At 37.6% G+C, this 25,181-nt stretch overlaps 1 protein-coding gene across 3 annotated transcripts in view; it reads right to left on the bottom strand.

Annotated features, from left to right (window-relative positions):
- Positions 1-25,181, bottom strand: part of LOC126263119 (pickpocket protein 28-like) — a 331,006-nt gene that overhangs the window by 21,573 nt on the left and 284,252 nt on the right. For all 3 annotated transcript variants that reach the window (XM_049960131.1, XM_049960132.1, XM_049960133.1), the window contains one exon: positions 18,195-18,286. In XM_049960131.1, the coding sequence (XP_049816088.1) occupies positions 18,195-18,286 (92 nt within the window). The remainder of the gene's footprint in view (positions 1-18,194; positions 18,287-25,181) is intronic.

Below are 25,181 nucleotides of genomic sequence, written 5' to 3'. Positions count from 1 at the left end.
TTTAACAAACTCTGCGTCCTCTGTGGGGTGGATAGATTCCGCACTACGGCTTACCACCCGCAGAGCAATGGACTGGTCGAGTGGTGGCACAGAACGCTGAAAACGGCACTCATCTGCCACGGTGGTGAGTGGTGTGATGCCCTTCCCTGGGTTATGCTAGGAATACGAACGGCTTACAAGACAGACCTCCAGGCTTCACTCGCAGAGCTCCTGTATGGCGAGACCCTAGTCCTCCCCGCAGAGTTCGTCAACGACGAAGCAATCGCCGACCTGTCCGACCTCCCCATGCTAGTTGAACGGGTCCGGACACACGTAGCCGCGATCCGCATGCCACCTCCACGGCCACATACCTGCCCTCGCGTGTTCGGGCATGCGGCACTGGACTCTTGTGAGTTCGTTATGTTATGGGATGACACAGTCAAACCGGCATTACAGCCACCCTACTCTGGCCCACATCGAGTAGTGGCTCACAGGGACAATACTATGGACATTCTTGTCAGTGGTCGCCGGCAGACAGTTTCCCTCCAATGCGTGAAACCAGCCTGGACGATCGAAGAATTTGTAACACACACCCCCGAGTCGAGTGTTCTTCCATCAGATGGTGACGACCCTGATCCCACACAGACCACACACCCTCCTGCGTCCCACCGTGATCATATGTGCACCGAGCCTACACCTGAGGGCAACTCAGCGGTCGCGTACTATGATATTCTACCCTCGTTCCAAACAGGCACTGCGTGTGACAATCCACAACCTCAGGCTCAACCTCATGTTGCGTGTGACATTACACCGTCCCAAGTGTTGGTACCCAATACCTCTACAGAGTGTTCCAATGTTTCTCCTGAACTACGTTACTTTTCGCCCCCACCCCCGCCTAGTGCACCCTACATCCACTGTCGACGAAATTTGCATCGCAATCAACACCTCTGAGTGCCAACGCGACGAGCTTTCCTTGCAGCTCCACGAGGGATCCATCTTCATCCTCCGCATAGGGGACACTTCACATGGGTCCACACCCACGTCACACATCACCATCCTGCGCACAGTCCCTATCCCAAATGGGGTGGATACGGCTGCCATAACCGCAACGTTCAGCACCGACGGGATGCTCAAGATTCGCATCCCTGTCTCTGCCGGTACTGCAGTGACATCTCCTGTGCCCATCCAGTTCACGCGCGCAGGTCAACCAGTCCGCCCCCCCCACTGGATGGCGGACTATACGAGTGCTAGTCCACCCTGCACAGACAGCATGGACACTTAGCACACGCTGCTATCAACCCGCCCCCCCCCCACTGGATGGCGGACTATACGAGTGCTAGTCCACCCTGCACAGACAGCATGGACACTTAGCACACGCTGCTATCAACCAGCGGGCATCCCACAATGCCACTACACAGGAAGACACCCACGTCCTTCCCCCAGTGCTCCGCACTCCCGGGGGAGGGGGGGGGGGGCGCTCTGTGGTGACAGTCGACTGCCAGTAACTTCACCGGCGAAGCGCAGAGTAAACGGTCTTTGGAGACTCGAGCTTCTTTGGCAGTCCCGTCTGCGACTTTACTAGTGATACACGTGTCGTGAAATTGTGCATTGTTTTTCTTGTGTTTCTGTAAATATACGAACCGTAATAAAAGTGCCTTATCGTAATAAGTTGGAATTTTTGGTGCGCGGTCCCTCACTATAGCCATAAAACCCACAGTATTATAGTCAATTTTAGTGCTAATTATTGTGATGTTATGAAAACTGTGTAATGTCTTTATTTATGTAATAATGACTATTATTTGCCGTTAGTGTGAAACATTTTTTTCCTTATACTTAGTTAGAAGTAAAAGTGAGTGTACTAAAGTATGGTATTTTGTCTAATTTTTTCATGTACTGTGGCGGAGCAGAACCACCTCCAAGGGAACTGATAGCAGTGCATTTTCTTACTAACTACCACTTGCACCTGTTGAAGGTTTGGACAACTTCATGAGAAAATGTTGTAAAGCTCATTAAAAGAGTGAAAGTGCTTGTGCAAAATACTAAACATTGAAAAAGTGGAATTTTCTGTCTGAAAATGAACTGCAAGGTGCAGTGCAATTTAACTTTTTGCAAACCATGATCATTTATTCTTTGAAGCAAGACAGGACTTACAGAAGGTGATATGCATCTTAGAATTTAATCTTTGTTTATCCAAAAAGGACATCACTTATGATGAAGGTGCCTATTCTTTTTAAAAAATATAATTGGTGGATATTTTTTGTCAATGTACAATACACTACATACAAATATTTTTTATTTTGTAAGGCCAATTCATATAAGTAGAAATTTGAAAACGTATGTGCTATAGTTTTTGATAAGATGATTTCTTATGTAATATTCTTTTGTGTGTAGAATGATAAACCAAACTTTCTGGTGTCACTTGTGGCCACTGAATTGCCCAGTTCGCTATTTTCAATGTCTATCTGGTCAATCCAATGAGGAGGTAATGTGGCGAAGTAAGCTGGGATCTTTTCACTTCGTCTCTTGTTTTGCCATATGCCTCCTTAAATTCATTTTATTTCCATTTTTGCCTAAGTACCATTAACATGCATGAGTATAATCTGCATTTCCATAAAAGAGAAAGGTTGGCCCTCAGTCTCAGGGAATATAGCACCAGGTCTAATTTTGTGCTTAGTTTTGGGTATGTAATTCATTTTGACCATTCCTAGTTAATATCTTTTGCTACAGATCATTAAAGGGTGAAATCAATAATTGTTTAGTGACTTAGATTCTATTGTTGACTTATAAACAAATATAAATTATGTACTAATTATAAACATTTGGAAGAAGAGTTACTAGAATTCTTAAAGTATTTATTTGGCTCTATTCGAAAGCATATGAGCAAAGCCAGCCTGTAATTAATTCCACAATAATTACCAAGTTTGTCAAAAGTATTGTTTGTATAATTTTATCTGTTAATTTCATTATTTAAACAACTAATTCAGCCTAACCTTTGTGGCAGAAGGAACTGAAAAGGAAGGAATTTCATGATGTATTCAGTTAATCGAATGAGTTATGTTTTAACTGTAATTTCTTTAACTTAAACATCAAACAATGAATAGTTTCAGTGCGTATTGTTGTGAGGATATATAAAGGTCTGATTTTTGGTCCCAAGACAGTCAGTCCACAGCCAATTTTCATACATGAAACATGTATTGGTTAGATTCACAACAATGCATCAACTTAACTGTGGAATAAGTGTAACAAAAATAGGCTGTGTTAGAACAGTTAATGACAATGTCTGTTTAATTTATTTGAAAAATAGTATCACATGTAGCATATTATTCTGCAAGAACTGTGAACTGCGTGGCTAGGTTTTTACTGTTCGTAGACGTTCAACAGCAAACTATTGTAGCTGTACGCTGATGTTGCCTGCAACCTATTAATGAGGCTTATCAACATTTACCAGTAGTGAACTGGCAATTTAATTGTGTAATATTGGGCGGGTTGTGAACAGTGAAAGTAAAGAACTGTGAAACAGAATTGTGAACTGTCAGCTACATCATTTATAGTAGTCAGTGTTGAACTACTGTTCCCTATTTTTCAGCCAGTATAACAATACAGTATGTCGACACCGAGGACTATTAACAAAGAAATAAAGCAGGTGAATGTCACATGTGGCATATGCCATTGTCAACAGCAAAGTATTGAATTGCATAAGGGAATGTCTTTATATTTCCTCAGTTTGAAGCATCTGATGATGCAAGAAAGTAGAAAGCTTTATGAAGCTTGTCCATGACTACACAATGACTGTGTAGGCCATTGCCTTAATTCTTCCACACAAAATTTTAGATGCAATACTATTGTCTGGTAACAAGGGATGATCTAATTTCATTTGGCGATCCATGACTGTAGCTAAGGCCATGTTTTACACTGTGATAACATTTGCAACATTAGTATAATCATGGCATATTCTTCAGTTTCTTTCTTCACAAATAAAGGTGTAATTGTTTTATTTTTATGACATTTCTGCTGCACCAGAATATCTTTCTGCACCTGCTGATGATCCCCCACAGCTTTTCTTACTTTGAATTTTGTAGAAAACATGGCAGAGCAAATCACACACTTTACTGTGACATCTTTTCTGTTATCAGCCATGTGAGAAAATCTCTGTTTACTAACCAGTCTTTTTGAAAGCCCTATATCATTTAGCTTTTTTCCTGGGAACAGATGAACTTGATGAACTGTCTTCATCATTAGAGGATGGATGAAATATCTTTCCAAATGCCAGTTTTTTCTATGAGTAATTCTAAAATGTTCAAACTGGACATGAAATGCGCTGAAAACTTAACTACCCAATAATCCCTAATTTAACTTGGAAATATGTACTTTGAATAATATATAGTGGTTGGAGCAGGGAAGTCATGCATCATTCTTTCTCTGTGTTCACATGATTCACAAATTCAGCACAAGGCAGGATAAAAGTGTGTCCGGAGTCCTGTTATCCAGGATCCTGGACAGTAGTTTAAATTCTGGGACAGTCACACCAAAAACCAGATGGGAGAAAATACAATACGGATCCTTGACTGGGTCGGCCAGTCTGTTTGCCAACCGTATAGCACACTTGGGATGCAATGGGAAGACCAGCCGCTGCTAGGAGTCCTCATGAACTGATGCAGGAAGTACTTCAGGCAAGGAATTCCGCAAGGTGAAGTTTGTGGGCTTTTTGCTTCCATGCTGCTAAGAAAGCAAGAATGTATTCATGCCTGGGGGAGGGGATCACATCTCATATTGACGATGATGGATATCAGTCCGTATGGAATAAAAGTGTAACTCTCTCTGACTTGGGTCACTACAAGGTTATAAATTGCTGTCACAGTAACAGTGAGTTTGTAGCCCTCATGTTCCAGGATCATGTTTGTAGCTGTTGAACGTTTGTTGTTATATTACATATACAAATGAGTATTTAATGAAGAGTAGTGAGTCTCACCAAGATAGCTCAATTAAATTGTGATTATTGGACCTGCTGTCCAAGCTTCTTCCCCTGTTTTTAGGTAATTGATAGCTTGCCTGAAGATCTTCTGTCTCTATGACTGTGGCAGCATTGGAGATCAAACATGTAACAGCCACAGTGTAGCAGATGTTTTCAGCCAGATAATATTGTGGAATAAGAGATGCGAGGGAAGGCCACAAACAAATAACAGTAAAGGAGAAAGTCATTTGAATTTACATGTACTGAAGCATTAAATGCAATAGAATACAAGGTAATATTTACAGAATGCGATGACACCAGACCACAATACCGTATTTTCTGTAATATCTCCAGTTCACATGGGTAAGAATTTGTAAGAGAAATATATTTGTAAGAGAAATATATCAAAGAAGAATAAAATGTTGGTCCAGTCCCTAAGGAGTCCTAAATACTAACAATGTGGGGAACTGCCTTGAGATGAAGTTGGGAGGTATTGTTGATCATGAGATTTGAAAGCAAAGGGTGGCATATGTGGCAGCTCTTATCCAAGTAGCACTGGGATGTGCTGTGCTGTCGCATCACAGAACAGACTGGACACACTCGTAATTTTGACGTTCGTGGTGGCCATGTACATCCTCCCGTGGCACAACCAGATTCTTACCAGTATGGCTCTAAATATGGCTGATAATAGAGGCCATTAAATGCTAAGATAAGAACTGCATAAGTATGAGTGAGCTAAAAACCAAGTTGCACCAATGAGAAACTGAATCAGAGTTTGTCTGGAGAGGATATCCCCATTGGTTTTATCACCTCAGTGGAGTGTATCCACCAGTAAAAATGTAGTCCCTGTAGCCAGCTATACTGGAGAGGTTGCACTGACCTCTCCTGTGGCTTTTTTGGTAGTGGTCTGGGGGTGACCCCCTGGCTCTTAGGTGGGCCATTCTGAAGTGATTCCACTCAGATGTGCCTGTTAATAAAAGGTATTGCTCCATGTTGCAAAACCAATTTGAATTAAATGGCGTCTTTATTTTAACAATTCATGCCATCTTGGGGTTTTCTTAATGGCTCTAGAATACTGAGAAAAATTTATAATATAGTGGAACCATGCATATCAATTTTCCTAACTTATTGATAAATATGCACTCAATCGGCCATGATTGTAGTTGCTGGATTTGTATTTTATTTTCCTGTATGAATCTGTGATTTGATTTAATATTAAGTGACTAATTTGATACTTTTTTTTTAAAAAAAAGAGCTAGATGAAATGGCTACTAGGACCTCTCCAAGCATTTATGGAACATCGAGGAAATGTCTCAGGTTTACAAAAGTTTAATGATTTTAATCATTTTACTACCTGTAATGTGACGAATACCTCAATAAAATTTTATAAACATTGAACTGGTCCTTCATGGTGTAACATTTTCCAATTCCATCAAATATATAAACCGTGCATCCAGCATCTTGTTATATAGCTGATACAATGGATTATTAAAAACGCTGTATAAGGCATAAAGACCACACACTAGCTGATAACAGACCTTAATTACAAATCATCATATGTGGTTAAAAATACATTTATTTTAGATTATTTGGGGGAAAGGTTACAGATAGTGTGGACACAATAATTTGTTCTGAAATGAAATTACTACATCATCATCTTTCCTGTTATATGATGGCTTCAGTAAATAAAATGGATAGGTATCATCTGTCAGAAAGTCCATATGACAATGCAGAAGCTGCGGTACTCAATTAAATCAGTTAGTTTCAATTTTTTAAGAAGTTCATGGTTACTCTTCAAGTTGTTGGCATTCTATAATGCAAGACTAATGTTGATAAGTAACATTGTCAGCAACTTGATGGTTGGTTTGAACATCCAAGTGCTTAACAGGGTATGCCATATTCATGGTGGTATGTTTTCTCTTGCCTTCTTCCCTACTCAGGCAGCTGCAAGGGGACCTAGCATTTTATGTGAGCTCTGAACCATGGGGTAACATTGCTTTCTATACTAACAAAGTGCTATCAAAAGTGAAAGAAGCGATAACTGGCAAAATAATCCTTAGACTAATTGGGGTTTGAGACTCAGGCCTTTATGTTTGTAGGCTTATCTCTGGAAGCAGAATAGTCATATAAATGTAGATGTTGTAGATTTTACCAAGTCTTGTACCTTTTTACATCCACTTAAGCACCAAGCTACACAATAGTGATGCCAGTAGTGAGAAAATGGTGTTTCAGTTTAGACTCTAGGGCAAAGTGACTTGCTGATCGTGATACTGCTCAAATGAAAAGAATGAATAATAACTGCCAAGTAAAATAATAAATTACTTGTAGACCACTGTGAATCCTTAAGGAAATGGTTGAGTTGATGTAGCAGCAAGCAGTTGGGCATTATTGTGCAACAGAAATGACACCTGCCCAAAACATGTGTCTTTGTGTTTTGAATGTATCTCAGTGATTCACAATATGCAATCACACTGGTTACTATTGTCCCTAGCAGCAATATGTCAGCATGTAAAACACATTTCTTGCCCCAAAATACTGTAGCCATTAGCATTTTGTTTGCTTCAACTGTTTGTGGCTTGCTTGGGAAGTGTGAATAGGACTGGTTGGTTCTTGAAGAAATAGAACACTGTTGTGTTCCATTATCTGTCACAATTTTGATCCAGTTATTCTCACCTTCCTCCTCGTAATATAACAGAAATGTTAATACTGAATCTATTCACTGAGAGTCATGGTTGTGTCAAGATTTTGGTTACTCATCATTCACATATTATGGAATTCAAGGGTTGTTGCAACATTGCTGCAGATGCTGAAACCAGTTCCAATCCAAATTACCAATGCCCAATAAAGAGTGCAGACTTTGGAATGCTGACCTGAGAATTTCTAAGGAAATTATGGTTTCAGAAACTGTAAGCCAATGCTTGTCTCTTATAGCATGACCTACTAATATCCATCCTTGATGACCTTCATCAGGTATGTCTGTTTAACCTCCTCTGAATTTCATACTCCAGTATCACACCACATTCTTGGTTATACAGTTATGTCCATATACTGGACTTATCCTGGCTAATTTCAGCTGCTTTCTGGCCTATCTCTTGCAAAATTTGAATAACAAAATGCTTCTCATGCTTGGAAACAGAACTGAGAGTATGCTCCAATGTTTACAGGACTGCAGTGAAGTTTCAGCTGAAGAGCTGGCTACACCAAGAGAAATGGTAAAATAGACCATGTAGTTTACAATAACTTGTCTTGCCAGTTTTGATTCATTGCCTTTGAAGTATGTGAAGAGAGAACTAAATTACTTATTCTAAAACTAATTCTAAAACTTCTCCATTACGTTCTATGATGATATTCCTCTCATTATAATCATTCAGAACCATCTTCCTTTAGTTTATGATATAATTGCCTTATTATTTGATGTACAGGATCACTTCTGATTGATGATGCAAGATGGCGACAAGTGTAGTGATGCATAGTGAACGAGTGAATAAAAGTTACTGTTCTGTCGTAAAAAAGGAATCCTGTGAAAACTGTAAAAGTGAAATCGAAAAACTAAACGAACGCATTTCAAGTTTACAAAAAATTGTAGATGTTCTAAGACGTGAGATTTCGCATATAACTAATGAAAACTGTGAGCTGAAGAAGTTGCGCCATCTTCTAAATGATAAAACAATTACACCACAAAACGGGTTTAGTTTAGCAGGGGATACAACCCGTCGGATTTGACCAATGACGTCATACATTAGTCATAGATAGTAAGGTCTTCACTTTTCACGTTAACGATATCGCGTGTTTGTATCTTAGTATCTCTCCGCAAAATACAATGGAAAGAAATGAATGAAATATGTTACTAGCAAAGAGTACATCACGTTACATGTATGTCAGTTGTATCTCGAAAGTCTTTCGAACTGTATTGCTTAAGTGCAGTACGGGATACAAGTTCAGCGTAGTCGATTTCTTAGTTTCAACTAGCATTGCTGTCCTGTTGTTCACTTGAACTATGTATCCCCTGCTCCACTAAACCGCAAATGAAACACCCGATACAAATTAAAAGCTCATTCGAAGTGTGTTTCTTAAGTACAGTCCGTAAGTCGATTTCTTCGTTTTCACTAGCATTACTGTCCTGTTTTTCACCTGAACGATGTATCCTCCGCTTCAGTAAACCCTAAGTGGAACACAGGATACAAATTGTAGATGTGCTGTTTATTTCGTCTCCGCTATTACTAACAGTCTTTTCTTACGTACATATCAGTATTACTGATGACAGAAGGACCTACGTATGTAATATATGTATACCAGACTTCCATTGACCTCGATATATGTACACTGGTAACGAAAGGGTGGAAATACAAGTACGTTACATTTGCAACCTGTACCTCAATTGAACTACACGGAGACATGAAGACGACACATGTACAATTTGCATCCCGTACTTCACTATGGGGTACAGTTTTCTTGTTGCCTTGGACGCTAATAGTATCCCATTCGTTACTTGAGCTATATAGCTATACGCAACATTTGTATCTTGCTCGCCAATTGACATATATAGTGTCAGTGTAAAGGCGAAGTGAAGGACGGGATACAAATTATAGTTGTGTCGTCAGTCTAAAGGCGAAGTGAAGGACGGGATACAAATTTTAGTTGTGGCGGGGGTTTCGCCTGTAATATAGCAAGTACACATTCGAAAATGTCGAACTGATACTAGTGCTGGGAAACGAAAGAAGATCGACAGCTGAGGAATTTCTATTACGCACTTCACAACACGAAAACACACATATTGGTGGAATAAAACTGTGAAATATGTCAAAATTGTGAAATACAGTGAAAGAAGCAAATGGAAAAGTGAGCTTACCACACGGAAATATCGAGGAATAACCGAAGCTCGTCTACACAGACAGTAACGAAAATTACGTACCCACAAACAGACAAATCCATTTCTATAAACGAAAATAAGACACTAAAAATTGTTCTACAATAACAAACTAATACTCCAAATGGGTCAACAGAAAGGTCCGATCTTACTCGTCGGCTTTGACCCGTGACGTAAGCGTGTTGTGGTGTGTGACGTCATTACGGCGCGGAAAACCTAATACATGGTTTGATGTACTCTTGTTTAAAGAACATGTATACGTAATATGAAGCAATTTGATGAACATATTGATCTGTAGCGTAGCCCACTTGAGGTTAGGTTGGGAGTTTTTTTTTGGAATGCGGCCGCGGCAGCGGCCGCCTATGATTCGAAAATATTGATTTGACACTAATGAAGCCTGTGGGGGGATGGGGGGGGCACTGCAGACTCCCCCCACCGCATAACGACATATTTAGTTTCTCCCCACCCAAAAACCCCCAATTTCCCACGCTTGTCCCGTTACAGTCATTAGGCTTTTTGTGAAACTTGTGTATTTCAGTGTTTACAATACGTATTCGATGTTTTTATATCCGCCATATTGGAATTGTTGTTTATGGTCGTTTCCGCGGTATTTGTGACGTCATGGGTCAAAGCCGACGGGTAAGATCGGACGCTTCTGTATTTCCCTCCAAATTACCTCAATATCATTACGAATAATTATTTTAATGTACAATGATAGCGCTTATCCGGAACACAGAACTGTTTTATTATTTATGCATCGAAGTGAAGACCTTACTATCTATGACTAATGTATGACGTCATTGGTCAAAGCCGACGGGTTGTATCCCCTGATAAACTAGACCCAAAAGTAGTTGTAGGCTATTCAGCAATGTGAAATTAATTGACTCAAGCACACTTGATAGAGAATGTTTTACGAAACATGGGCTTCACCTTAACAGAAATGGGAAGGCCAGGTTAGGAACCTTAATAAGGGAAGCAATTAAATATAATTACAAAGCGACAGCCACTGAACTGGGATGGTATAAATCTCCAATAGCAGAAACACCAGTACAAACAGCAGCAGCACGCAAATGGACCGTCCAAAAAACAGTAGCAACAGAGGAACCTACTACTGGACCAACATTAGCAGCAGCAGAACTAACAACAGCATCAAAAACCAACCAATCAGAATCATTACCAGTCACAGCAACATCAGAAGCAGTAGTTCCAACATCAATAACCAAGCAACCAGAATCACTGACATTCACTGCAACAGCACACAGCAGCAGCAGTGGAAATAGGAGCAGTCATCACACCAGAAGAAGGCAGCCACCCTTGAGAAGCCAGGATTTTTTCTGGGGCAAAACAGTGAACAACACATAGCAGGGAAACAGGGAAATGTTTGCAAGCAGAGGAATCTACAACAAGGTATGAAATCTTGTAACAGTGTAAGAGAAAATGCATCAACAGAGTGTAAAGTCACAGGTCAGTCGGATTGTTCAAATCAGCTAAGAATTATGAGTCTGAACATTCAGTGTCTTAAAAACAAGTACCTTGAACTTGAGGTAGCAGCAAATAGTGACCATATTGATTGTTTATGTGTTATGGAACATTGGTGCAGGGACAGTGAACTAAACAGCATAAACTTAAGCCAATATAAACTTGCCAGTCAGTACTGTAGGCAAAATGCCAAAGGTGGTGGTGTATGCATTTATCTAAATCCCAAGCTTAAATTTAAGTTAAGATACGAGGCTAAACCATTAATCATAGAAAAGGATTTTGAGGCAGTAGCCATTCAGTTATATAGTTTAAAGAAGAAAATAATTGTTGCAGCAATTTACAGGTCACCATCTGGAGATACTGAAGTCTTTCTTAAGAATTTGGAAGAAATGCTCAACATTTTCTCAAATGAGAACTCTACCATAATTCTTTGTGGTGACTTTAATATTAATCTATTGGTCCAGAGTCCAGTAAAAAACAAGTTTTTAGACATACTAAACAGCTTCAACATGTTCCCGCACATATCAGCTCCCACTAGAACAACAGATTCCAGTGAAAGCCTAATAGATAACATCTTCTAAAATGTGGACACACACGAAGTTGCAGTTACAAATGTGAATATAGGATTATCAGATCATAATGCACTAACCTTTAATCTCACTGCAACTCCCAAGGAGGAGGAAAATAAAAAGGAGTACAAACGATTTTTCTCTACTGAAAATTGTAATCAGTTCAAAAATAATTTAAAAAATGCAGTTTGGTCAGAGGTCCTGACACAAACCAACACAAATGATGCTTACAATATATTTGCTTCCACTTTTATGACATACTTCGAAATGTGTTTCCCAAAAAAGCTTTTGAGTTATAGATCATCTGGATCCAAAGGGACCTGGATTACACCCGGAATTAAAAAGTCAAGTGAAACCATGAAATTACTAAGTTTAAAATTAAAAACATGTCATCATCAGCAGTTTGTTGAGTATGTGAGGACATACAAAAAGACTTACCACAAAGTAATAGCAAAAGCAAAATTATTAAGTAATGATTGATTAATAAGGCAGGCTAGTAACAAGTCCAGAATGATGCGGAAAATGGTAAAAAAAGAAACTGGGGGTCAAACTAAAGAACAGGAAATCAATCTTAAAAATAATGAAAATATTCCCATAGAAAAAGATGCCAAACTATGTAAACAATTATTTTGTAAATATTCCCCTTACTTTAAGTAGTCAATTTAAGCAACAACCAACAGTGACAACTCCAATGGTAAATACCATCATGATGGCAATGCCAACAGATGAGCATGAAGTTCTATAAGTCATTAAATGCTCGAAATCCAAAATGTCCTCTGGGTTGAATGATGTACCAGTATCAATAATTAAGAAAATTGCTCCATGTGTTGTCAAACCTATAGTGCACATAGCAAACTTGCCCCTTAGTGAAGGGATATTTCCGGACAAACTTAAAATCTCCAAAGTGATACCTCTATACAAAAATGGTGACAGACATAAAATAGAAAATTACCGACCTATATCTCTCCTCCCAGCCTTCTCCAAAATACTTGAAGAATTAATGAAAATCAGGGTTACAAAATATCTAGAAAAACATAAACTAATAAATAACAGTCAACATGGCTTTCGAGCAGGGCACAGTACAGAAACAGCCATACTGGACTACACAACAGAAATAGTAAGAAATTTGGAGTCAAATAAACAGGTTGTTGGAATTAATCTAGATTTATCCAAAGCCTTCGATACTGTGAACCATGTAATATTACTAGAGAAACTTGAAGCAATATGCATCAGGAGTACTGTTAAAAAATGGTTTGAATCTTATCTGCAAAACAGGTCACAAGTTGTTGAGCTGAGGTCATCCAACAATCTTCACAATTTTAAACTCATATCTGAACCAAAACAAATTGAAATAGGTGTTCCACAGGGCAGCATTCTGGGCCCATTGTTATTTCTAATTTATATCAATGATATACAGGCTCCAGACAGCTCAGCCAAAATTCTACAATTTGCAGATGACACGAGTATCATAATTAGTTATATAAAAGAATAATTGTGTACTACAGCAGAGAAAACGCTCTCATACATACAGTCATGGTTTTATTCAAATGTTGTTGTTGTGGTCTTCAGTCCTGAGACTGGTTTGATGCAGCTCTCCATGCTACTCTATCCTGTGCAAGTTTCTTCACCTCCCAGTACCTACTGCAACCTGCATCATTCTGAATCTGCTTAGTGTATTGATCTCTTGGTCTCCCTCTACGATTTTTACCCTCCAATGCTAAATTTGTGATCCCTTGATGCCTCAAAACATGTCCTACCAACCGATCCCTTCTTCTAGTCAAGTTGTGCCACAAACTTCTCTTCTCCCCAATCCTATTCAATACCTCCTCATTAGTTACGTGATCTACCCACCTTATCTTCAGCATTCTTCTGTAGCACCACATTTCGAAAGCTTCTATTCTCTTCTTGTCCAAACTGGTTATCGTCCATGTTTCACTTCCATACATGGCTACACTCCATACAAATACTTTCAGAAACGACTTCCTGACACTTAAATCTATACTCGATGTTAACAAATTTCTCTTCTTCAGAAACGATTTCCTTGCCATTGCCAGTCTACATTTTATATCCTCTCTACTTCAACCATCATCAGTTATTTTGCTCCCTAAATAGCAAAACTCCTTTACTACTTTAAGTGTCTCATTTCCTAATCTAATCCCCTCATCATCAGCCGATTTAATTTGACTACATTCCATTATCCTCGTTTTGCTTTTGTTGATGTTCATCTTATATCCTCCTATCAAGACACTGTCCATTCTGTTCAACTGCTCTTCCAAGTCCTTTGCTGTCTCTTACAGAATTACAATGTCATCGGCGAACCTCAAAGTTTTTACTTCTTCTCCATTAATTTTAATACCTTCTCCGAATTTTTCTTTTGTTTCCTTTACTGCTTGCTCAGCATACAGATTGAATAACATTGGGGAGAGGCTACAACCCTGTCTCACTCCTTTCCCAACCACTGCTTCCCTTTCATGCCCCTCGACTCTTATAACTGCCATCTGGTTTCTGTACAAATTGTAAATAGCCTTTTGCTCCCTGTATTTTACCCCTGCCACCTTAAGAATTTGAAAGAGAGTATTCCAGTTAACGTTGTCAAAAGCTTTCTCTAAGTCTACAAATGCTAGAAACGTAGGTTTGCCTTTTCTTAATCTTTCTTCTAAGATAAGTCGTAAGGTTAGTATGGCCTCACGTGTTCCAACATTTCTACGGAATCCAAACTGATCTTCCCCGAGGTCTGCTTCTACCAGTTTTTCCATTCGTCTGTAAAGAATTCGCGTTAGTATTTTGCAGCTGTGACTTATTAAACTGATAGTTCGGTAATTTTCACATCTGTCAACACCTGCTTTCTTTGGGATTGGAATTATTATATTCTTCTTGAAGTCTGAGGGTATTTCGCCTGTCTCATACATCTTGCTCACCAGATGGTAGAGTTTTGTCATGACTGGCTCTCCCAAGGCCATCAGTAGTTCTAATGGAATGTTGTCTATTCCCGGTGCCTTGTTTCGACTCAGGTCTTTCAGTGCTCTGTCAAATTCTTCACGCAGTATCTTATCTCCCATTTCATCTTCACCTATATCCTCTTCCATTTCCATAATATTGTCCTCAAGTACATCGCCCTTGTATAAACCCTCTATATACTCCTTCCACCTTTCTGCCTTCCCTTCTTTGCTTAGAACTGGGTTGCCATCTGAGCTCTTGATATTCATACAAGTGGTTCTCTTCTCTCCAAAGGTCTCTTTAATTTTCCTGTAGGCAGTATCTATCTTACCCCTAGTGAGACAAGCCTCTACATCCTTACATTTGTCCTCTAGCCATCCCTGCTTAGCCATTTTGCACTTCCTGTCGATCTCATTTTTGAGACGTTTGTATTCCTTTTTGCCTGCTTCATTTACTACATTTTTATATTTTCTCCTTTCATCGATTAAATTCAATATTTCTTCTGTTACCCAAGGATTTCTATTAGCCCTCGTCTTTTTACCTAGTTGATCCTCTGCTGCCTTCACTACTTCATCCCTCAGAGCTACCCATTCTTCTTCTACTGTATTTCTTTCCCCCATTCCTGTCAATTGTTCCCTTATGCTCTCCCTGAAACTCTCTACAACCTCTGGTTCTTTCAGTTTATCAAGATCCCATCTCCTTAAATTCCCACCTTTTTGCAGTTTCTTCAGTTTCAATCTGCAGTTCATAACCAATAGATTGTGGTCAGAGTCCACATCTGCCCCTGGAAATGTCTTACAATTTAAAACCTGGTTCCTAAATCTCTCTCTTACCATTATATAATCTATCTGATACCTTTTAGTATCTCCAGGATTCTTCCAGGTATACAACCTTCTTTTATGATTCTTGAACCAAGTGTTAGCTATGATTAAGTTATGCTCTGTGCAAAATTCTACAAGGTGGCTTCCTCTTTCATTTCTTCCCCCCAATCCATATTCACCTACTATGTTTCCCTCTCTCCCTTTTCCTACTGACGAATTCCAGTCACCCATGACTATTAAATTTTCGTCTCCCTCCACTACCTGAATAATTTCTTTTATCTCGTCATACATTTCATCAATTTCTTCATCATCTGCAGAGCTAGTTGGCATATAAACTTGTACTACTGTAGTAGGCATGGGCTTTGTGTCTATCTTGGCCACAATAATGCGTTCACTATGCTGTTTGTAGTAGCTAACCCGCACTCCTATTTTTTTATTCATTATCAAACCTACTCCTGCATTACCCCTATTTGATTTTGTATTTATAACCCTGTAATCACCTGACCAAAAGTCTTGTTCCTCCTGCCACCGAACTTCACTAATTCCCACTATATCTAACTTTAACCTATCCATTTCCCTTTTTAAATTTTCTAACCTACCTGCCCGATTAAGGGATCTGACATTCCACGCTCCGATCCGTAGAACACCAGTTTTCTTTCTCCTGATAACGACGTCCTCTTGAGTAGTCCCCGCCCGGAGATCCAAATGGGGGACTATTTTACCTCCGGAATATTTTACCCAAGAGGACGCCATCATCATTTAATCATACAGTAAAGCTGCATGTCCTCGGGAAAAAATACGGCTGTAGTTTCCCTTTGCTTTCAGCCGTTCGCAGTACCAGCACAGCAAGGCCATTTTGGTTAATGTTACAAGGCCAGATCAATCAATCATCCAGACTGTTGCCCCTGCAACTACTGAAAAGGCTGCTGCCCCTCTTCAGGAACCACATGTTTGTCTGGCCTCTCAACAGATACCCCTCCGTTGTGGTTGCACCTACGGTACGGCCATCTATATCGCTGAGGCACGCAAGCCTCCCCACCAACGGCAAGGTTCATGGTTCATGGTTCATTCAAATAAGCTGACATTAAATACAAAGAAAACAAACTTTATACAGTATGGAAGCAAGTGTCAAGGGGAAAATATGTGCCTTATGCTGGATAGCAAACAAATAGAAAAAGTGTGCACCACAAAGTTTCTGGGAATGCGAATTGACCAAGATTTAAACTGGAATGAACACAGTGTATATCTTACTCAGAAACTTAGCTCAGCATGTTTTGCCTTAAGAATAATATCCAAGGTATGCAGCAAAGAATGTATTAGAGCAGTGTATTTCAGTATTTCCAATCAGTTGCAAGCTATGGCATAAGTTTTTGGGGCAAAAACCAGGTCAAGACTAAATGACATTTTTATTATGGAAAAAGGAGCTATTCGTATCATGACACACAGCCCACCACAAACTCACTGTAGACCCTTATTCAGACAACTAAAGATACTTACAATACCATCAATATATATTTTTAAATGCCTGGAAATGATAAGTAAAAATAACTGCGATCTCCAAACCAACTCAAGCTACTATGATCACAATACAAGGCATTGTAAAGACTTCCACATTCCCTATGTAGCAAAAACTAGAAGTCAGAAACATGTTAGCCACTTAGGAATAAAGCTTTTAAATGCACTTCCATCTCAAATTAAAGAATTGAAAGGCAAAATTAATTTCAAGCATGAAGTAAAAAAATACTTGATGGAAAAATGCTACTACAGTGTAAATGAATACCTGTCTCAGACTGTGGATTGAAACTTGTAGCCTACTTATTTTTTAAAAATTCAGACTAATTTAATGATGTTTTCAACTTTGTAATTATGATACTTAGGAAAAATCTGTTAAATATCCGTAATAGGTTTTGTGTATATCTGTAACATGTTTTGTGTATAAGGCATAGTTCATTATCTAAAATTGTTTATTGTGAGCACGTACTTTTGTTTTTTGGGTAATAAGTTCTTGTACACTACTTATGTACTGTATGTATGTAATTTGTTTGCTGTTTGTATATGTTTGTCAATTTATTATGTGTATGTGTTGTTCTGTGTTACGTGTAATCAAATGACAAATCCTATATCACATGTGTGATCTATTGGATGCTAAATAAATAAATAAATAATACTTACATTGTAGCATTATACAATTGACAGTAAGATCAGTTTTGACCTTTCTTCCATTCTCAAGTGTTCAGCAAGAGTTTCATGCAAGTATTAAGCAGGCTTTAAAACTGGAGAGACTTTTGTTTTTCTTTCACATTGTTCAAAGCTGATTATTGCACAAGATAAGATAAAAATGTTGTTGACCATATGAAATATGGATGGACCATCTGAGGTTCATTTATATTCTCTTTCAATAATCAATCAACTGTTTCTTTTTAAATGTGCCTTGTAACTACTAAACATAAATTATTCTCTATCAGGACATACAAACTTGAAGTAAAATAGTATTTTGAATATAAGATTACATGAAAGTGTAGTCTTAAGATTAAAACAGGAAATTGCATTCTGGGATGAAAGATGCAGTCTTACAAAAGATGTAGCCTTACCCATGAAAGTTGTAAATCCATAGAGTTCACTCCGATGGCTGGGAATGAAGTGGCTGTTTTTGAAGTAGATTACGGTCTTTCCATGTGTTTTGCTGCAACACAAAATTTGGCAACAACGTTATTCTACACTATCTGCAGTAGTTACATAGAACTTGTGTCTGCAATCACAATTAAACATGTCCAGCTTATGGTTAGGAAGATGTTTTATCCACTGTGAAAATCGCAGCAGTACTAGAATTGTGTCCTGATGATAATATGTCCTGATGATAACATGAATGTACTAGGCACATTTTGAAGTTGATGGTGTGGTGACTATTGTGTTTGCAATCATACTATTCTTCAACTATCTACACTACCGCTTTTTTATTTTATCAAGTTATTGTGCCAATAAATCTTATATTATGAGGAAAAGGAAAAACTTTAAAATTTCCTGTCATCAGTTCTCTGTACCTCCATTACGTCTAAATGATATTTTAGTAGAAGGCAGCAAGAGGAAGAAGCCCATGAGATAAATAGTGCTAGAGATTTAATAGTCTCTCAGCAAAATAGTGCATCTGTAAAGAAAGACAGGTGTGATTTTATAATCTGTTATCTTAACATTGAAGGAGTAAGGGATAAAGAATTTATTGTCAATGACTTTGGACTAGAAAATAAGTTTGATATCTTTTGTTTAAGTGAACACTGGGCTAGTGAGATTGAACTTACATTTATTAAATTCGATAATTATAATCTAGCCAGTAGCTACTGCAGAAAATTGCATTTAAGAGGTGGTGTGGCAATATATGTTAACAAGTCACTTAGCGGTACAGTCAATAGATTAGATCTAGATTTTCTGTGTGATGAACAAAACTTTGAAGCTGCTGGTATAGTAATAGACAGTTTTAAGTTAGTTGTAATTTCCCTGTACAGGTCACCTAAGGGTATAAACCAATGTATTTTTAGAAAAACTGGACCTGCTGTTACATGTACTTACAGATACTAGATGGATACCTTATGATATTGTGATAGGTGGAGATGTGAATTCTGAATTCGATGTTACAACACAAAAACATACTGTCACTGAACTCCAAAACCTACTAAGACAGTGCAACTTACATTCAGTCAATAACAAGCCTACAAGAGAACATGCATGTCTTGACAATATTTTTGTAAATTTTAAAACAACAGAAGAATCATGTTTTGTAACAGTATTTCCATATTCTGATCATGATTCAGTATCTTTAAATTATACAAGTAGGTTCCCTCTTGATAAGAGTAATGTAAATAAGCTTGTCCCAGAAGTTGTGGTCACTAGACCAGTCACAGATGAGAAAATTGACAGGTTTCGTACGTCCCTTTCTATCAGAGATTGGTTTGGCCTGTGTTATGATGAGACACATTATACTCTAAGCAATTATCTGCCAGCAAAGTTACTATTTGATAGGTTTCTCAAAGCATTTTTGGGACACTTTAATGACTGCATTCCAATAAAGAAATGCAAAGTAACTGACAGAGTCCTAAAAGCAAAAGTTCCAAATAGACAAAATACATGGTATACAAAACAGCTGTCTACTATGAAAAATCAAGTTATGTTGTTGTACAATATTTATAAAAATCTGAAAACCAACCATGCTAAATTGGCCTATGTTAGATTTAGGAATGAGTACAAAAAAGCAATTGTGGAAGCCAAACAAGCACACAATCTCAGAAGTATTGAGAAATCCACCAATAAGTGCAAAGCAGCATGGACACTAATAAATAGTGTCGCCAAAGATAAAAGAAGTGACAAAGTTAGTATCTCTCCCCAGGAATTTAATGACTTTATTAAATCAGTTGAGGAAGTAGGAAGTGCTATAATTAAACCTGAAATCAGCTCATCACAGTTACTGTCAAAAAATATTGCTAGGTCATCAACAAACACAAATACCTTCAATTTTTCTGAGGTCTCACCTGGTTTTGTGTTAAGAATAGTGAAGCGGTTAAAATCATCAGACAGTGTAGACATATATCACCTGTCTTGTAACATGCTGAAGAAAGTAATAGGCTGTATAGTGTAACCCCTTACATATTGTATAAACAAGTGTATACTGGAGGGTTTTTTCCCTGATGAGCTTAAACTGTCTAGGGTAGTTCCAGTACATAAAAAAGGAGATAAAAATTCTGTCTCAAGTTACAGGCCAATATCCATAGTCCCAGTTTTCTCAAAAGTTCTAGAATGCATAATTTACCAACAATTATCTGTTTACTTTGATAACATAGGATTAATAAGTGGATCACAGTATGGCTTTAGGAAAAACCTGTCAACCATTGATGCCATAGACAATGTTGTTAAATACATCCATCAAGTATCTGAAGATAAATGCTTTGCTCAAGTGACTTTTTGTGACCTAAGCAAAGCCTTTGACTGTGTAGAACATACACTACTACTCGAAAAAATGGACTTTTATGGTGTTAAAGGTAACAGCTTTAAGCTATTAAGACCATATTTACAAAACCGTAAGCAAGCCGTCTGTGTTGGGAAAGAAATGTCCAGTATAGAACAAGTTAAGGTAGGTTTTCTGCAGGGATCCGTGCTGGGCCCTTTCCTTTTCCTAATAATGATAAATGACCTGCCATCATTTATTAAATCCAGAACAGTACTCTATGCTGATGATACAACATTTCTGAACAGCACTAATGATCTTAATAGCCTTAAAACATGTGTTACAGAGACAACTGAGCAAGCTTCACTCTGGTTTAAAGCAAATGGGTTCTTGCTTAATGAAAGCAAAACCCAGCAGATGGTATTTAGTTTAAAAGACAAGTTTCCATCAGGAGATCCTAGTTGTGTTAATTTTTGGGGGTATATTTGGATGATAAACTTCCTTGGAATCCACATATTAAGTATATTAGTGGTAAATTGTCTAGGGTAATCTATTTGTTAAGGCGATTAATGCACTGTATACCTAAAAATTATGTTAGAGTATCTTACTACTCATTTTTCCAAAGCATCATATCCTATGGTATTATTTTATGGGGAAACTCCACTTGTGTGCATGATATACTATTGCTGCAAAAGAAAGCTATTAGGATAATTACAGGCTCACCATACAAGGCTCATTGTAAACCTTTGTTTACTCAACAAAAAATCATGACAGTAATAAACCTACATATTTATTATGTTTTAATCTACACAAAAAAGAACTTACCTAAAGTAAAATGCAGGGCAAATATATATTGTTACAGCACTAGGACAAACAGCTCTATCTATACGCCCTACAACAGACTGTCAAAATCAGTTAACAGTTATGAAATTATGGGCAACAAATTATTTAACAAACTTCCACAAGGTATACAAAATTTACCAGAGCAACAATACAAACAAACACTTTATGACTGGTTAGTTGTAAACCCATTCTACAATGTAAAGGATTTCATGACCTGTGATATTAAACTGTAACGTTCTTAACAATTCTGTTCTTTTATAGCATGTACTGTACTGTATTGTATTATGTGTATGAATTTGTCTATTGCTGTAATGGCTTAAAGACAATAAAATTATTATTATTATTATTATTTCTTTCTTTTCTCAGACGTTATGTCTGGTCGAAAATGGAAAGTGACGCGGACCTTGATCAAGTGTGGTTTCCTTTTAACTGTAGGGTATATGTTATGTTGCATTTAGGAACTTTCGGGTAATTGAACATGTATCAATAATTACGGATTTCTGTAGTTGTATATACAAGTTTGGATGTAGCTGTATTGCATTGATGTAGTGGTGGATATTGTGTGGTATGACTCCAGTAGTTGATAGTATAATTGATATAATGTCAACTTTATCCTGATACCACATGTCCTTGACTTCCTCAGCCAGTTGGATGTATTTTTCAATTTTTTCTCCTGTTTGCTTTTGTATATTTGTTGTATTGGGTATGGATATTTCGATTAGTTGTGTTAATTTCTTCTTTTTATTGGTGAGTATGATGTCAGGTTTGTTATGTGGTGTTGTTTTATCTGTTATAATGATTCTGTTCCAGTATAATTTGTATTCATCATTTTCCAGTACATTTTGTGGTGCATACTTGTATGTGGGAACGTGTTGTTTTATAAGTTTATGTTGTAAGGCAAGCTGTTGATGTATTATTTTTGCTACATTGTCATGTCTTCTGGGGTATTCTGTATTTGCTAGTATTGTACATCTGCTTGTGATGTGATCTACTGTTTCTATTTGTTGTTTGCAAAGTCGGCATTTATCTGTTGTGGTATTGGGATCTTTAATAATATGCTTGCTGTAATATCTGGTGTTTATTGTTTGATCCTGTATTGCAATCATGAATCCTTCTGTCTCACTGTATATATTGCCTTTTCTTAGCCATTTGTTGGATGCGTCTTGATCGATGTGTGGCTGTGTTAGATGATACGGCTGCTTGCCATGTAGTGCCTTCCCCTTCCAATTTCTTTCTTCGTATCTGTTGATGTTATGTGATCTAAAGGGTTGTAGAGGTGGTTATGAAATTGTAGTGGTGTAGCCGATGTATTTATATGAGTGATTGCTTTGTGTATTTTGCTAGTTTCTGCTCGTTCTAGAAAGAATTTTCTTAAATTGTCTACCTGTCCATAATGTAGGTTTTTTATGTCGATAAATCCCCTTCCTCCTTCCTTTCTGCTTAATGTGAATCTTTCAGTTGCTGAATGTATGTGATGTATTCTATATTTGTGGCATTGTGATCGTGTAAGTGTATTGAGTGCTTCTAGGTCTGTGTTACTCAATTTCACTACTCCAAATGAGTAGGTCAATATTAGTATAGCATAGGTATTTATAGCTTTTGTCTTGTTTCTTGCTGTCAATTCTGTTTTCAGTATTTTTGCTAATCTTTGTCTATATTTTTCTTTTAGTTCTTCTTTAATATTTGTATTATCTATTCCTATTTTTTGTCTGTATCCTAGATATTTATAGGCATCTGCTTTTTCCATCGCTTCTATGCAGTCGCTGTGGTTATCCAATATGTAATCTTCTTGTTTAGTGTGTTTTCCCTTGACTATGCTATTTTTCTTACATTTGTCTGTTCCAAAAGCCATATTTATATCATTGCTGAATACATCTGTTATCTTTAGTAATTGGTTGAGTTGTTGATTGGTTGCTGCCAGTAGTTTTAGATCATCCATGTATAGCAAATGTGTGATTTGTGTGGGTATGTTCCAGTAATATTGCATCCATAATCTGTATTATTTAGCATGTTGGATAGTGGGTTCAGAGCAAGGCAGAACCAGAAAGGACTTAATGAGTCTCCTTGGTATATTCCACGCTTAATCTGTATTGGCTGTGATGTGATATTATTTGAATTTGTTTGGATATTAAGTGTGGTTTTCCAATTCTTCATTACTATGTTTAGGAACTTTATCAATTTAGGATCTACTTTGTATATTTCCAATATTTGTAGTAACCATGAGTGGGGTACACTATAAAAAGCTTTTTGGTAATCAATGTATGCGTAGTGTAGCGACCTTTGTTTAGTTTTAGCTTGATATGTCACCTCTGCATCTATTATCAGTTGCTCTTTACATCCTCGTGCTCCTTTGCAACAGGCTTTTTGTTCTTCATTTATAATTTTGTTCTGTGTTGTATGTGTCATTAGTTTCTGTGTAATGACTGAAGTTAATATTTTGTAGATTGTTGGTAGGCATGTTATGGGGCGATATTTAGCTGGGTTTGCTGTGTCTGCTTGATCTTTAGGTTTCAGATAAGTTATTCCTTGTGTAAGTGTATCAGGGAATGTGTATGGGTGTGCAATGTAACTGTTAAATAATTTAGTTAGATGTGAATGTGTTGAGGTGAACTTCTTTAGCCAGAAATTTGCTATTTTATCTTTTCCAGGGGCTTTCCAATTGTGAGTAGAATTAATTGCTCACGTGACTTCATGTTGCAAAATTATCACTTCAGGCATTTGTGGTATCATCTTGTATGTGTCTGTTTCTGCTTGTATCCACCGTGCATGTCTGTTATGTTGTACTGGGTTTGACCATATGTTGCTCCAGAAGTGTTCCATGTCTGTTATGTTTGGTGGATTGTCTATTTTAATGTGTGTGTTATCTATTGTCTGGTAAAATTTCTTTTGGTTTGTGTTGAATGTTTGGTTTTGTTTCCTTCTATTTTCACTTTTTTTGTACCTTCTAAGTTGCTTGGCCAATGCTTGTAATTTCTGCTTCTTTTCATCTAATTGCTCTATTGCTTCTTGTTGTGAGATTTTACCTAACCTTTTTCGTTTTTTTTCTGACATTTCATTTCTTATAAATTGTGTTAGCTGTCCGATGTCTTTTCTCAGTTTTTCTATTCTGATCTGTAGCCTGTGTTGCCATGCTGGTTTTGTGGGTTTCTTCAGTGTGTTGGTTGGTTCTGATCACTGCCTAGTGTGTATATTTAGTGTAGTGAGTGCTCCTATATAAACTAGTAGTTGTAACTCTTCCATAGTTGTGTTTTCATTTATTTTGTTGTGTATGATTGTGTTGATAGTTGTTGTTGTTGTTGTTTCGACTTGTGGGTTATTTGGTGGTCTATGCAAGAATGGTCTAATGTCTGTATTTGTCCTTGTATTCTATATATGTCAGCTGAAATTTTTCTTCTATATCTAGCATGTGTGTCACTTTCTGTTCTATTTGTGCTTGTTCTGGTGGCTGTCTTAAGATTTTGTTTTCCTCTGATTGTTTAATTGATGCGTATTGTTCTTTGTTTGTTTGCTCTGGGATGTTTGAGTCCATTACTGTATTTTCTTCTTCTTCTTCTGATTGCACATTATTTTGTTCCAGTATTTGTTGTACTTGTTGTTTGATGTTTTCTAATTCTCACTGGGGTATCCTGTTATTTTTTATTATTACACTGATCTGATCAGCTAGTCGTTGTTCTGTTAAAAATTTTAATTCTGGGTATCTGGTAATAAATGTTGTGTATACTTGTGATCTGTATCCAGTTGTGTTGGTTCCTAGGTTTGTTGCTTGGTAATAACAGAACATGAGGTGTCGATTAACTTCATC

Source organism: Schistocerca nitens, chromosome 6, assembly GCF_023898315.1.
Source record: "Schistocerca nitens isolate TAMUIC-IGC-003100 chromosome 6, iqSchNite1.1, whole genome shotgun sequence".
Lineage (NCBI taxonomy): Eukaryota > Metazoa > Arthropoda > Insecta > Orthoptera > Acrididae > Schistocerca > Schistocerca nitens.
Note: the sequence above shows the minus strand (reverse complement) of the source record. Positions and strands in the feature narration are given on the sequence as shown.